Raw genomic sequence first — 15,734 nt, 5'->3', positions numbered from 1 at the left:
GCCATCTATGGGGTTGCACAGAGTTGGACACGACTGAAGTGACTTAGCAGCAGCAGCAGCAGCATAGCCCCTCAACATCCTGCTTCTTCATTTCTCATAGCTAAGCTTCTTTTTTTCATTACTTTATAAAAATCATGGTAAAAGATATTATAAAATTTGCTATTTTAACAATTTTTAAACGTACAATTCAGTGGCAGAAATCACATTCCAGGGTTATAAAACTATCACCATTATCTATTTTCAAAATTTCTCATTACCTCATTAAGCACTAACTTCTCATTCTCTGCTCCCCACAGAAATCTCTGTTCTGCTTTCTCTCTCTATGAATTTGCCTACTCTAGATATTTCATTGAAGTAGGAGGATACAATAGTTGTCTTTCTTTGTCTGGTTTGTTTCATTTAGCATGTCTTCAAGGCTCATCTATGTTGTTCAATTCATTTCAGTTGCTCAGTCGTGTCCGACTCTTTGCGACCCCGTGAATCACAGCACGCCAGGCCTCCCTGTCTGTCACCAACTCCCGGAGTTCACCCAGACTCATGTGCATCGAGTCGGTGATGCCATCCAGCCATCTCATCCTCGGTCGTCCCCTTCTCCTCCTGCCCCCAATCCCTCCCAGCATCAGGGTCTTTTCCAATGAGTCAACTCTTCACATGAGGCAGCCAAAGTATTGGAGTTTCAGCCTCAGCATCAGTCCTTCCAATGAACACCCAGGACTGATCTCCTTTAGAATGGACTGGTTGGGTCTCCTTGCAGTCCAAGGGACTCTCAAGTGTCTTCTCCAGCACCACAGTTCAAAAGCATCAATTCTTTGGTGCTCAGCTTTCTTCATAGTCCAACTCTCACATCCATACATGACCACTGGAAAAACCATAGCCTTGACTAGATGGACCTTTGTTGGCAAAGTAATGTCTCTGCTTTTGAATATGCTGTCTAGGCTGGTCATAACTTTCCTTCCAAGGAGTAAGCGTCTTTTAATTTCATGGCTGCAGTCACCATCTGCAGTGATATTGGAGTCCAGAAAAATAAAGTCTGACACTGTTTCCACTGTTTCCCCATCTGTTTCCCATGAAGTGATGGGACCAGATGCCATGATCTTCGTTTTCTGAATGTTGAGCTTTAATGTTGTAGCGTGTCACAAATTCATTCCTTTTATGACTGAATAGTATTCTATTGTATGGATATCATCTGTCTTATTCATCCATTCATATGTTAATTCAGCTTCATTTTGACACCTCTGTTATGAGAGAGAGGAGGAGCAAGGTATGGGTGCAAGGGCTTCAGTGAACTGGTTAAATATCTGAGAAGACAAAAACGTGCTAAATGTTACAGCCTTCCCCAGGCCTTACCTGGGCTGTGAAGAGGATTCCATTCACTATAATAACCCTGATTTCACTGTATTTTTCCCTTACCTGCTTACTGGACTTACGTACCTTGTGAAACACTCCCTGCTCCCTCCTCCACTCTACATGTAATTTGGGGGAATCCCCAGTAAAGAGTAGGGATCTCAGATAGCCTCATATTAATGTCTGCCCGCCTTTCCTTGTGGCCTCCCTGGTGGCTCAGACTGTAAAGAGTCTGCCTGCTATGCAGGAGACCTGGGTTCAACCCCTGGGTCGGGGAGATTCTCTGGAGGAAGAAATGGAAACCCACTCCAGTATTCTTGCCTGGAGAATCCCATCGACAAAGGAGCCTGGTGGGCTACAGTCCATGGGATCACAAAGAGTCAGACACGACTGAGCGACTAACACACACGTACTTTCCACTGACTCTGGCTAGAACAGCAGTCTTCCACCTAGCATCTGCTGAGTGTTACTTTATTGGTTAGTACTGTTTTCTGCTGAGAGACTGTAGTCCCCAGCTGGCATCTATGGGATGCTGCCTTATCCTTAAGGAACTGCCGTCACCCACCAGGAGCTGCTATTTTTTTGCAGTAACTAAAAAGCTGTGGGCTTCTCCAGATTCCAGACTTGCACATTGTGCTTATGCAATGAACTGGTCCTTTCCCTGTTGAGTTACATTTTGTTACAGGTCACATAATAGTGCTAGCTATGGCCCAAGGTTTTGTTGGTATTTTAGTGAAACAGTAGGAAATGCCTCTCCACTCCTATTTTGAGGACTGTTATAGATCAGAGTCACACAGGACTCCTCCCCCCTCATGTTTTCTCTCAGAGACTCCTTAATCTCTGTGCAAACTGACTTCAGCCTGCCCACCTCCATTTCTTAGATATGGCCAGACATCTCTAAATTGCAGATTCAGTGCAAATTGGAACTCCTGTTACATAAAGATTCTAAGTATATGTGATGGAACTCCAAAATTAACATCTACCTGTAACACAGTACCTTTGAGGAAAACACATTATTGTATTAGTCAGTACTTGGTATTTTCCCACAAAGGGAATTTCTTTTGAGGAAATCTACTTTAACAAGTTTCAGTCTTGAGAGGGTTGTCTTTTCAGTTTCACATTCCATGAGCCAGATGTCAGGAGGTTTATTTCCTCTGCTGCTGCTGCTGCTAAGTTGCTCCAGTCGTGTCTGACTCTGTGCGACCCCATAGACTGCAGCCCACCAGGCTCCCCCGTCCCTGGGATTCTCCAGGCAAGAACACTGGAGTGGGTTGCCATTTCCTTCTCCAATGCATGAAAAGTGAAAGTGAAGTCGCTCAGTCGTGTCTGACTCTTAGCGACCCCATGGACTGCAGCCTACCAGGCTCCTCTGTCCATGGATTTTCCAGGCAAGAGTACTGGAGTGGGTTGCCATTGCCTTCTCCATTAGAATTTTTAAAATCTAATCTGCGATATCTGATCCCTCACCACTAGAGGGAGATATTCTTGGTCCCTGTTAAAGTGTCAGGATCCACTGACATGATCTTCACAAAAGAGGATGCTTTAAGACCCACCCTTGGCCCCCTCCCTTATCCATTTTAGGTCCAGCCACCCTTGATCATGTCAGTCTTTGGCATCTTAAAACTCAAATACTCTTGCTCTTTGTGACTTTAATCTGATGGCTGAGAGAACAGCATTACCTGGACTCAACCAAACCTGTGTTTACTGCTTGGATACCACCACGACTTAGCAACCAAACCACCACCATCACCATTGTCAAAGACTGCTGCCAAACAATGGGCAGACATTCTAGATCTTGGCTTTTTGATGACATTGCTTGGCAGATTTGATGCCAGAAAATCAACTGACAGAAATCGCTTCCCAATGGTCAGTCAATATGTGTGTATATATGTATATATATGAAGATCTAACATATTATAAACAGATAAGCAGAATGAACACTTTCTAAATCATTGTAATATAATTTCTTCTATAAAAATAAATGAGAAACAGCAAATCTGGGGAGAAAGCTTTTCTAATTTCACAATTACTTGAGTATAACTTCTTCCAGGGTCTAGAGAGATCATTTTTATGAATCTTAAAAGGATAGAAGAGCTGTGGAAGACAATGCAGTTAGAAACATTTCGTTACATATTTAGCTCTCACTGGAAATTATTTTAGATTATCTCATTAGCTTCTTAGGATAGTAGTGCATACATAATGAGGAAGGTTCTCCTTTAGCTGTTTCTCTAGAAATGGTCTATAGACTGTATTTCTGCAGAGATTTTCCTGCCTCCTAAAATTTAGATGAAATTAGTCTGAAACACCATGCCTTATGGAAAAGTCCAGTGTCCTTTTTAATACTTTGGTGAACTTCTGGGAGATTTATAATTACATGGACACTTTGGCTCTGCTTTTTAGACCCCCATCCCTGCCATCTTTTGGTGGTTCCTTTATCTTTGTCCTGTCGTTGACCCAAAGATGCAGTTCAGTACCTTTCTTTATTTTTTTTTTAAAAAGCAAAACCAAATAAATATACTCATCCAAAGTCAAGGTGAATGTCAGAGGCTTTACTAAAGATTTAGGAAATTGGAAGAGGCTTATGTTTTGAACAACTAAAATCACATATTAGATACCCATCCCTCTCCTAAATTTGTTTCCAGACTACTAAATTCTTTGACCATGCTCTTTCTCCCCCTCCCTCCTTCCCTCTTTTCTTTCTCACTCCCAAATTCCTAGATGCATGCGTGCATGCTCAGTCACTTAAGTCGTGTCCAATTCTTTGCAGCCCCATGGACTGTAGCCCTCCAGACTCCTCTGTCCGTGGGATTCTCCAGGCAAGAATACTGGAGTGAGTTGCCATGCCCTCCTCCAGGAGATTTTCCCAACCCAGGGATTGAACCCACATCTCTTAACATCGCCTACATTAGCAGGCGGGTTCTTTACCACTAGCGCCACCTGAGAAGCCCACAGATTCCTGTATAAGTCCCCATATTTTTATCCCCTTCTCCTGTTGTTCATGCCTCTTGGATCTTCTATACTAAATATTTTCTCAAGATATTTTTGTAAACAAAGCCCAGGAGGAATTCTGGTCCAATGTAAAAATGGTCATATTCTGACTGACACATGCTTGTACCATATGGTTATCAGAGCTGTTCTTTCTAGCCAGGCTCTCTCCACCAGAATCTTGACTTAAAACTGAGCTGCTTGATGACATGATCCTCTACATAGAAAACCCTAAATACTCCACCAGAAAATTACTAGAGCTAATCAATGAATATAGTAAAGTTGCAGGATATAAAATCAACACTCAGAAATCCCTTGCATTCCTATACACTAATAATGAGAAAGTAGAAAAAGAAATTAAGGAAACAATTCCATTCACCATTGCAACGAAAAGAATAAAATACTTAGGAATATATCTACCTAAAGAAACTAAAGACCTATATATAGAAAACTATAAAACACTGATGAAAGAAATCAAAGAGGACACTTATAGATGGAGAAATATACTATGTTCATGGATCGGAAGAATCAATATAGTGAAAATGAGTATACTACCCAAAGCAATTTACAAATTCAATGCAATCCCTATCAAGCTACCAGCCATATTTTTCACAGAACTAGAACAAATAATTTCAAGATTTGTATGGAAATACAAAAAACCTCAAATAGCCAAAGCAATCTTGAGAAAGAAGAATGGAGCTGGAGGAATCAACTTGCCTGACTTCAGGCTCTACTACAAAGCCACAGTCATCAAGACGGTATGGTACTGGCACAAAGACAGAAATATAGACCAATGGAACAAAATAGAAAGCCCAGAGATAAATCCACACACATATGGACACCTTATCTTTGACAAAGGAGGCAAGAATATGCAATGGAGTAAAGACAATCTCTTTAACAAGTGGTGCTGGGAAAACTGGTCAACCACTTGTAAAAGAATGAAACTAGATCACTTTCTAACACCGCACACAAAAATAAACTCAAAATGGATTAAAGATCTAAATGTAAGACCAGAAACTATAAAACTCCTAGAGGAGAACATAGGCAAAACACTCTCCGACATAAATCACAGCAGGATCCTCTATGATCCACCTCCCAGAATACTGGAAATAAAAGCAAAAATAAACAAATGGGATCTAATTAAAATTAAAAGCTTCTGCACAACAAAGGAAAATATAAGCAAGGTGAAAAGACAGCCTTCGGAATGGGAGAAAATAATAGCAAATGAAGCAACTGACAAATAACTAATCTCAAAAATATACAAGCAACTTATGCAGCTTAATTCCAGAAAAATAAATGACCCAATCAAAAAATGGGCCAAAGAACTAAATGGACACTTCTCCAAAGAAGACATACGGATGTCTAACAAACACATGAAAAGATGCTCAACATCACTCATTATCAGAGAAATGCAAATCAAAACCACAATGAGGTACCACTTCACACCAGTCAGAATGTCTGCGATCCAAAAATCTGCAAGCAATAAATGCTGGAGAGGGTGTGAAGAAAAGGGAACCCTCCTACACTGTTGGCGGGAATGCAAACTAGTACAGCCACTATGGAGAACAGTGTGGAGATTCCTTTAAAAATTGCAAATAGAACTGCTTTATGACCCAGCAATCGCACTGCTGGGCATACACACCGAAGAAACCACAATTGAAAGAGACACATGTACCCTAATGTTCATTGCAGCACTGTTTATAATAGCCAGGAAATGGAAACAACCTAGATGTCCATCAGCAGATGAATGGATAAGAAAGCTGTGGTACATATACGCAATGGAGTATTACTTAGCTGTTAAAAAGAATACATTTGAATCAGTTCTGATGAGATGGATGAAACTGGAGCCAATTATACAGAGTGAAGTAAGCCAGAAAGAAAAACACCAATACAGTATACTAACACATATATATGGAATTTAGAAAGATGGTAATGATAACCCTGTATGCAAGACAGCAAAAAAGACACAGATGTGTATAACGGACTTTTGGACTCAGAGGGAGAGGGAGAGGGAGAGGGTGGGATGATTTGGGAGAATGGCATTGAAACATGTATACTATCATGTAAGAAATGAATCACAAGTCTAGGTTTGATGCAGGATACAGCATGCTTGGGGCTGGTGCACGGTGATGACCCAGAGAGATGTTATGGGGAGGGAGGTAGGAGGGGGGTTCATGTTTGGGAACTCATGTACACCCGTGGTGGATTCATGTCAATGTATGGCAAAACCAATACAGTATTGTAAAATAAAGTAAAAATAGAAATTGAAAAAAATAAAAAATATTTAAAAACTGAGCTGCTTTATTCCAGAGATGATGGCTAGCATGCCAGCTGTAATGTTTCTTGGGGTCAAGACTACGAGTATTAGAGTAAACACAGAAAATGGGGTGAAGAGTTGGGTAGGGTGTGCAGATGCATTAATGTGAGATATTTTACTACTGAACATCTATTCTATAAGGCTCTTCAGTATAATCATATGGGGTGGGTGGGGGGAAGTCTTATACAGGGTCCTATGGTTATATCAAGGATTAAAATTCCTGGAGTTAACAAAACCTAATTTGTCCTCGCCTAGGCTGAATGGAGAGAAGAAGTGAAAAAGCACTTTGAGAAGATTAAGAGTGAAGGAACCTGTATCCACCGATTAGATGAAGAACTTATTCGAAGGCGCAGAGAAGAGCTCAGGTCAGCTGACCTCTCCTACTTCACTTCTTCTTATTCCCAGGTCTTCAGATATTTAATAGGAACCCTTTCTGTGAATCATTTCATCTTCTACACACCTGTCACCTCTGCTGGTTATTGTTTTTTTCTTTAAAAGTTGCCCTGGAAGTCAATCACTTGTATCACTTTCTTTCTGTCTGTACCTTTATCTTCCTTTATCGTATCTCTGCAACAAAGATCCCTGGAGCAATGCTATTTGTTTATTCAGTTGCTGCCCTAGGTAACATGAAAGATCAGAAATTTATAAGAGGTAGTCCCTGACCCAAAGATGCTTATTAAAGGATAGAACACAAATAACCACTAGATTCATTTCAGTTCAGTCGCTCAGTTGTGTCCGACTCTTTGCAACCCCATGAATCACAGCACACCAGGGCTCCCTGTCCATCACCAACTCCCAGAGTTCACTCAGACTCACATCCATCAAGTCGGTGATGCCATCCAGCCATCTTATCCTCTGTCATTCCCTTTTCCTCCTGCCCCCAATCCCTCCCAGCATCAGAGTCTTTTCCAATGAGTCAACTCTTCACATGAGGTGGATTGGACTTTCAGCTTCAGCATCAGTCCTTCCAGTGAACACCCAGGACTGATCTCCTTTAAGATGGACTGGTTGGATCTCCTTGCAGTCCAAGGGACTCTCAAGAGTCTTCTCCAACAACACAGTTCAGAAGCATCAATTCTTCGGCGCTCAGCTTTCTTCACAACCCAACTCTCACATCCATACATGACCACTGGAAAAACCATAGCCTTGACTAGACAGACCTTTGTTGGCAAAGTAATGTCTCTGCTTTTGAATATGCTCTCTAGGTTGGTCATAACTTTCCTTCCAAGGAGTAAGCGTCTTTTAATTTCATGGCTGCAGTCACCATCTGCAGTGATTTTTGAGCCCAAACAGGATCTATACCATGGATAAGTATAAATGAGGGATTATCGTGTTAGCTTTAACTGTGTATTTCCCTTAACATGTAGCATATTCTTATTAAGATATTGCCAAATAGTGTATGGACAAAGGCTATAAATTATACATAAATTGCACTCAGATTTTACCTCCTGGCTATTCTGTATGAGTGGATATGGCCCTTAACAATCAACAAAGTGGAAAACTTGGACTTCTCATCTCCCACTCCATGTTGTCTGAGTCACTACATCAGACAAGCGAGCCTTAAATTTAGAGGGCCCTTGGGCAAGTGCTTTTGAGAAATCGTCCTGTTCTTATTTCACTGGAGCTGACCCTGGCTCTCCCCCACATTCATCAGCTTCGCTGCTCCTGTGTTTTCTTTGATAGGCATGCTTTGGATATTCGTGAGCACTACGAGCGGAAACTTGAGCGGGCTAATAATTTGTACATGGAACTGAGTGCCATCATGCTGCAGCTAGAGATGCGGGAGAAGGAGCTCATCAAGTACGTACCCGGACACTGTCCTGATTGATTTGGGTGTATCAGTCGGCCAAGATGTAACAGTCGTCCAGGTTACTGCTACTCAAAACTGGTGGCTGTTTTATTCATCCACCCAACATTGCTTGGGGGATGTTCCAGGCACAGGTCCCTGCCCCGGTGGGGCGCACATTTGAGTGGACTCGCCACAGAGCTGGTTCTAGGGCACTTTGCAGTTTCAGCCTGCCTAGTGGCTCAGGGAAGGAGGGTCTTCATTTCAGGAGGAGCTTGGTGTGGATGAGTGGGAGCTTACCGCCTCCTAGGGAAGCAAAGCAACTGCTGCAAGCAGTTCAGTGTTTTCCTGAGAATGGCAAGAAACTCTGGGGTCCTGACTAATAGCTGCTCCTGAAAATAAGTAGGACTTCAACCTTTGCTTGGTATCTCACAAGGCGTGTCAGGGGAAGGGAAGGTTGGCCTCCAAGTCCCATCTGCAAGCTGAAGGAAAAAAAATGAAGTCAGGTTAGTTTGAATTTAGTTTTGTTTTTTCTTCCTTTTTAACCTGAAGAGCAGCCTTGTTATTCAGATAGCCTATATCTGTTAAGTGTGGCCAGACTCTGTGGGTAGAGTAAACCTGTGAAAACATTCTGTCCACCTTTTCAGTCTGCGGTGACAGGTGGTTTAGTCACCAAGTCATGTCCAACTCTTGTGACCCCATGGACTGTAGCCTGCCAGGCTTCTCTGTCCATAGGATCCTCCAGGCAAGACTGAGACGTGGCCTTTTCTTTCATTCTTCAGACGTGAGCAGGCCGTGGAGAAGAAGTATCCTGGAACCTACAAACGACATCCTGTCCGTCCAATAATCCACCCCAATGCCATGGAGAAGCTCATGAAGAGGAAAGGCCTGCCTCACAGACCTGGGATGCAGGCCAAGCGGTGAGCATCTATACTGACACTACTCAGATAAGTGGGGAAATATGCCCCTAAAATACATTATCAGATGATGGTGAGTGTGGCCACACGGTACTGCCTCTGGATACAGAGTAGGGAAGTGGGAGAGAGTGTGTCCTGCACTCCAGGAGTACAGTTATTACTGTCTAAGGCATCAATATTTATTATCTTAGCATAGAACAGTGAAGAGAAATGAAGTGGGGGCCAGACAGGCCTGGATTCAAATCCCATTAGAAGCTGTGTGATTTGGAATATGTTGGTTCATCTCTGTCAGTGCCATGGGTAAAATGGTGTACTTTCTTTTTCTTTTCCTGACCCCCTAGTGAACAGAATTGAGTTCTCTATAATATGCATTATGGGTCCATATATGTCCCACTTTTATTTACTCATTTAGTTAGTGCTTTTTAATAATATAATAAGTGCCTGTAAATCCACCACCAAAACAAAAGCAGGCCCTTTGATAATTACCTATATCTAATCATCTAGTTCCCCTCATCCCACTCCTGTGTGGAACTTCAGTGAGGTTTAAATAAAACGGGATGTGAAATCACCTAGGAAACCACAGTTGCTCAAAAAAAAAAAGTTAAAAAAAATTTTTAAGGATGCCCTTTCCCCTAATTACAACACATTTTCCTTGCTAGTTTAATGTTAGAATGCTCTTCTAGTCAGTTTTTTTAATCAAACTCTCTGCTAGAGGAATTCTTCCCAATGAATGGAGTGTTGACCCAATCCTAAATTAATGCAAAAGAAAGAAATGTGCCTTAATCTGGGCGTAAACCTATCAGTGAGATTGGGATAAATGCAGTAAGAATAAAGGTAGTGAGAAAATGCAAACCAAGCATGTATTTTAAGACTTTCAGAACAGTGACCATCCCAGCATAGCCTGACTAATATAAGTCTAAACCACTGAGGGATAACTGCATGGATTAATCCCAGCTTTGCTTTTACTTACCATGCTTCACCATCTTCTGGTCAAGCTCTAGAGAAATTGTTTTCAGTTGGCACCTGGCAAACCCCTCCAGGAATCCCACCACCTCCCTTCTTTTGGTATATGAACTAGGCACAGCCTTCACCTCTGGCTCCTCTCTGCAGTCTGCCAACAGCTAAAACACCAAGTACTTTGGGAGAATATAGTACTGTTTCATTTTTCACAGTATGAGCTCATGTTTACTTTTATTTCACCTGTGAGAAACATGTTTGAAAGTTTGACAGCACCAGTAGATGCTTAGTCGATGAGCTGATCTCGTCTGGAAAGGCAACTCAGAGTGGGTACTAGAGCTGCAGAGAGTTCTATTGATTGCCTTTTGAAGGATTTATGTTTCAGATTATTTGGACAGTCCAGTGATTATCAAGTCAGCTGGCCAGTGCCCTCTGAGGCGATCAGAGAGGAGAAACCATCCACTATCTTTCAGCCTCAGTTTGTGTTTAGTCAGGGACAGAAAAAGATGAACCATGATGGATCCACCAAGCCCATCACAATTGAGTATAGTCTAATAAGATAGTTTAAATGCCTTATAACATGGAGAAGCTTGTAATGGGGGAGAACTGTTCCTTGGTGTCCAAAGACTTAGCTTCAGGCTGTGAGTTCTGCCATTTCCTAGCTTTGTAATGGACACAAGCCAGCTAACCTCTCTGATCCATCAGTGCTCTCATCTGTAAAATGGGTATTGTAATAGTAGGAAGGTGTTTTGTCTATTGTGAAGTGCTTTGTAAACTTGGGTGTGCTGTTATCAGTGTTATTCTGTGATTTTGCACTGCCAAGTTGAGCAGCCTTCACCTATCTTAGGACACTTTCACCTAAGTTCTCTTTTAGACCCTGCCATAGCCAGTTACTGCGTAAATATTGATAGATGCCCTCACTGGGCCTTGGAGGGCTCTCTTTCCTCAGTAGAGAGCCCCAGGACCTCCCCAGATGCTGTCTGTGGCACAGGTTGGCCAGCTGACCACAGTGCTGTGAATCTGAGACAGGAAGATGCTGATAATCCCACAGTACCCTATCCACTTCATCATGTACCAGTGATACCTGGAACTTCTATACTAAGACAAGTCTTTAACTGAAATTCTCATGGAAAAGAAGAAAAAAACCATCTCCTGCTGCCTGATGCCTACTGATTTGCTATGAGGCCTGGATATTCAGAATGTGGTCCTCAGTTGAGATCATCTGAAAGCATGTTAGAAAGTCAGGCTCTGAGGTCTGCATCCCAGACCTGTGCAGTCATTTTAACAAGCTCCCAGGTGATCTGTACATACCTTCAGGCTGTACTCTGACTGTCCAACAAGCCAGACTGGCAGTTAAGAGAGACTGTTCATCTAGATTCTACCAGTAATGAGCTGTGAGACCAGAAGCCAATATGGTTGGGATTTTGGGTTCCTCATCACATAGGATGAAGGCAGGACTGCACCTGCAGTTTCCGTGCAAGGTCTGGAACCCCCTGGGGCCTGAATAGAAGTGTCTTTGAGACCACTGTGAGGGGAGAGAGGATGAGGAGCCAGCGCCTTGTTGGGGGTGGCAGGGGCTTCTGCTTTCCTACCTCTCTTCAGCTTTCCTACCTCTCTTCAGCTGTTCTGGGTGAAATACCATTATATTAATTTCAGGTGTATGGTATAATGATTCAACATATGTGTATATTGCAAAGTGATCACCACAATAAGTTCAGTTAACATCTGTCACCATACTTAGTTACAGATTTTTTTCTTGAGAACTTTTAAGATTTACTCTCCTGTGCATGCATGCATGCATGCTAAATTGCTTCAGTTGTATCCAATTCTTTATAACCCTGTGGACTGTAGCCCATCAGTAGATCCTCTGTCCATGGGATTCTTTAGGCAAGAATACTGCAGTGGGTTGCCATGCCTTCCTCCAGGGCATTTTCCCTACCCAGGAATCAAACCCGCATCTCGTGAATGGCAAGCAGGTTCTTTACCACTAGCACCACCTGGGAAGCCCCATTTACTCTCTTAGCAACTTTCAAATACACAATAGAGTATTGTTAACTCCAGTTACCACGCTGTTACATCCCATGACTTATTTGTATCATAATTGGAAGCTGGTACTTTATGATCCCCTTCACCCATATTGCCCACCTCCTAGTCCCGTCACCCCACCTCTGGCGACCACCAGACCTGGGATACATTTCCTCAAACTTGAATGAGTTTTCATATGTTTAAAACCAAACCTGTTCTTTCCTTGCAGGCCAGATCTGTTGAGATCTGAAGGCATCCCCAGTGTGGAAGTGGCTCCCACAGCATCCCCTTTATCTGGAAGTCCCAAACTGTCCTCCTCCAGCAGCAAGAGCCGATATCGAAGCAAACCACGCCACCGACGTGGGAACAGCCGAGGCAGCCACAGTGACTTTGCGGCCATCTTGAAAAACCAGCCCGCCCAAGAGGATTCACCCCATCCCACTTCCCTCTACCAAGCTGAACCCCAGTACCCATCTCCCCAGCACCATAATCCTCTGCAGCAGCAATACCAGCAACCCCCACCTGCCGTGTCGCAGAGTCACCATCCCAGACTCAATATGCACGGACAGGACATTGCCACCTGCGCCAACAACCTGAGGTACTTTGGTCCTGCAGCAGCCCTGCGGAGCCCACTCAGCAACCACTCTCAAAGACAGATGCCTGGCTCTAGCCCTGACCTCATCTCCACGGCCATGGCGGCAGATTGTTGGAGAAGTTCTGAGCCTGACAAGGGCCAGGCTGGCCCCTGGGGCTGTTGTCAGGCTGACCCCTATGACCCCTGCCTCCAGTGCAGGCCAGAACAGCATGGCTCCCTAGACGTCCCCTCGGCCAAGCCGGTGGGGAGGAGCCCCAACCTTTTCAAGCCACCAGCACACAATCCCCTCTTGGAAAATGCCCAGGGTTCTGAGAAAATGGAAGAAAATGAATTCAGCGGTTGTCGGTCTGTGTCATCCCTTGGCGCCTCTCATCACGTCACTCCCCCAGTGCTACCTCGCAAAACAAGGCCACTCCAGAAGGTAAGGTGTAAAGACAACAGCAGTGTGTCACTGCCTTTGAGGAATGTCGAACCTATCATATGCTGTGCGTTATAGAATATATAGAGAAAGTATGCATTTTGTAAAAGGATGAGATAACAAAAGCACAAATAGCAGTATTTTTGCTTTTAATACTTTCCACACTGCTTAGGTGATAGACTAAAGAATACAACTCCTGAATCAGGGCACTGATTCAAGCATATATAATTTATAAGTAGGAGATAGCTGTATATTAGGGCTATGTAATCAAAATAGGTTGGAATCCATATCCTAGCCTAGTCCTAAGGATGTTGCAAGAAGGAAGGACCCCATTATAAAACAGATTTTGGAAACATTCTGTCTCGGAGATTCCTAAGTACACGTTTAACAAATCCTTGGCTTTGAGAAATCGTGCAGTAACCTCCTTTAAGCCAGCTTTTCCCTCACCTATTTGACCATACTGCCTTTTAAAAATAACACTTATTAATCCCCCATGGAACTCACTTTCTTCCCAGTATATTTTAGAAAAACGTCACCTTCATTATTAACCATCAAGACCCAGCCAGTTCTCAGTCACCAAAACCTATTCCTCTCCTCCTCACCCACTGGCTGCCTGTGGTTTATTAGCTGGGAGTCTGACTAACTCTCCGACCTTATGTAAGAGCACAGGCTTGGTAGTCAGACAGACCTGAGTTCAAAGCCAGGCTCTTCTACTTAGTACCTTTCTGAGCATCAGTTTCTAATCTATAAAATGGGGCTAATAGTGGACCCTGCCTCACTGATTGATGTGAAGTTTAAATGAGTTAATCGTAAAGAATTTAGAATAGAACCTGGCATACATCAACATTCCAAAAATATGAGCTCATCTTGCTAATGAGTTAAAAATAACACTATATATGAAAAGTGTTTAGCACACAGAAAACACCCACTCAGTTCTAACCACCGTTTCACATCATCTTCACTCATCGGGAATTCCACTGAAGAAAGGAAAGTGTCTGAAACGCAAATGAGCGTGTTTTAGTCAACTAGACATTTCCTAGGAGAGACGCTGGAGCTGAGGGCCGCTGGCTCAGAGCTGTGCCTCCTCCTCCACATACAATGCCGCTGCTTACTGAGCACTCCTGGGGGTCCATCGTGTCTCAGCTAGTGCAGTGGATTTGGGCTGATTCATTCTCTGCAGCTCTGGCCCCTGTGGCTAGTAACATATGTTTTGGTCGCATCTTTATTGAGATATAATTCACTTACCATACAGTTCTCTTGTTTAAAGTGTACAGCTCAGTTCTTTCTGTTCAGAGTTGTGTAGCTATCAGCACAACTGATTTTAGAATCTTTTCATCACCCCCAGAAGAAACCCATCAGCCCACTCCCCAGTCCACTCCCAAGTAACATGTATCTTTGAACTATCCTGGTGCCATTTTGAGGCATCTGTGGGTCTGCAGGCCACGCAACACACCCCTCACACATTTGGCCTCCCTAGAACTACGCTCCCACAGGGCAGCTCAACATCTCTCTACTGGGATCCACTCCCAGGAGTGCTTTAGGGGCAAGTGCTTGTCTCCTCAGGCAGAATAGCTCCATCCCTGTCTTTGCTATTCAAAATGCATATCAGAAGACAAATGGGTAAAAGTGGTAGATTATTAGAACTGACTTTAAAAATAAATTATCCTTCCAACTTCCCTGACGGTCCAGTGGTTAAGACTTAGCCTTCCAACACAGGCGGTGCAGGTTTTATCCCTGGTCAGGGAGTTATGATCCCGCATACCTTGTGGCCAAAACACTGAAACATAAACAACAGAAGCAATTGTGTAACAAATTATACTCAATTTTTGATACAGTTATTTGGACCCACTTTACTCACCTCCCAAGGGATTGTTGTAATCCTGTGCATCATGGGGCTTTGGTTAATGATGGTTGATCTTAAGTGGGGCTGTTCTTGTGCCCTTGAAAGGAAATGGAATCTTCCCTCAAGGGGACTGTGTTCTCAGATGAGGTACTTACACACCCTTCCAGATGAACCGCAGAGCCCAAGCAGTGACGGGGCCTCAGATGTCCCAGCCAGAACTCTCTTACCCATACCTAAGTGCTGATTCAGTCGTGTGTTAAGCATCTACTTTGTATGCAGTGTTGTGTTAATGGTAGAGGAATACAACAAAACAAGATGGGCTCTGACCTTAAATGATGTGTGTCTTAGCAGTAGAGATGATGTAAGCATAATAGCTATAATACTAGAGAAAAAGTGATTGATGCATAAAGAGGGGAAGTAGTTGTTGGGCTTTGAAGAACTGAAAGATCACCTCTTGTTGAAGTCTCTGTGTCAGAGCCTAGAACCACTAGTGACAGTGGTTACAAGAGACCACCCCCAAATCTAAGACTTCGTCTCTGGTTTCCCC

The 15,734-nt window shown here is 43.2% G+C and overlaps 1 protein-coding gene across 7 annotated transcripts in view; it reads left to right on the top strand.

Moving 5' to 3' along the window:
- The window catches only part of MAP3K13 (mitogen-activated protein kinase kinase kinase 13), a 160,208-nt gene that overhangs the window by 134,500 nt on the left and 9,974 nt on the right, over positions 1–15,734 (top strand). For all 7 annotated transcript variants that reach the window (XM_069558519.1, XM_069558510.1, XM_069558527.1 and 4 more), the window contains 4 exons: positions 6,902–7,011; positions 8,330–8,446; positions 9,215–9,352; positions 12,561–13,347. In XM_069558519.1, the coding sequence (XP_069414620.1) occupies positions 6,902–7,011; positions 8,330–8,446; positions 9,215–9,352; positions 12,561–13,347 (1,152 nt within the window). The remainder of the gene's footprint in view (positions 1–6,901; positions 7,012–8,329; positions 8,447–9,214; positions 9,353–12,560; positions 13,348–15,734) is intronic.

Source organism: Ovis canadensis, chromosome 1 (assembly GCF_042477335.2).
Source record: "Ovis canadensis isolate MfBH-ARS-UI-01 breed Bighorn chromosome 1, ARS-UI_OviCan_v2, whole genome shotgun sequence".
Classification (NCBI taxonomy): Eukaryota; Metazoa; Chordata; class Mammalia; order Artiodactyla; family Bovidae; genus Ovis; species Ovis canadensis.
The sequence above is the reverse complement of the archived record's forward strand: the minus strand, read 5'-3'. Positions and strand labels throughout refer to the sequence as shown.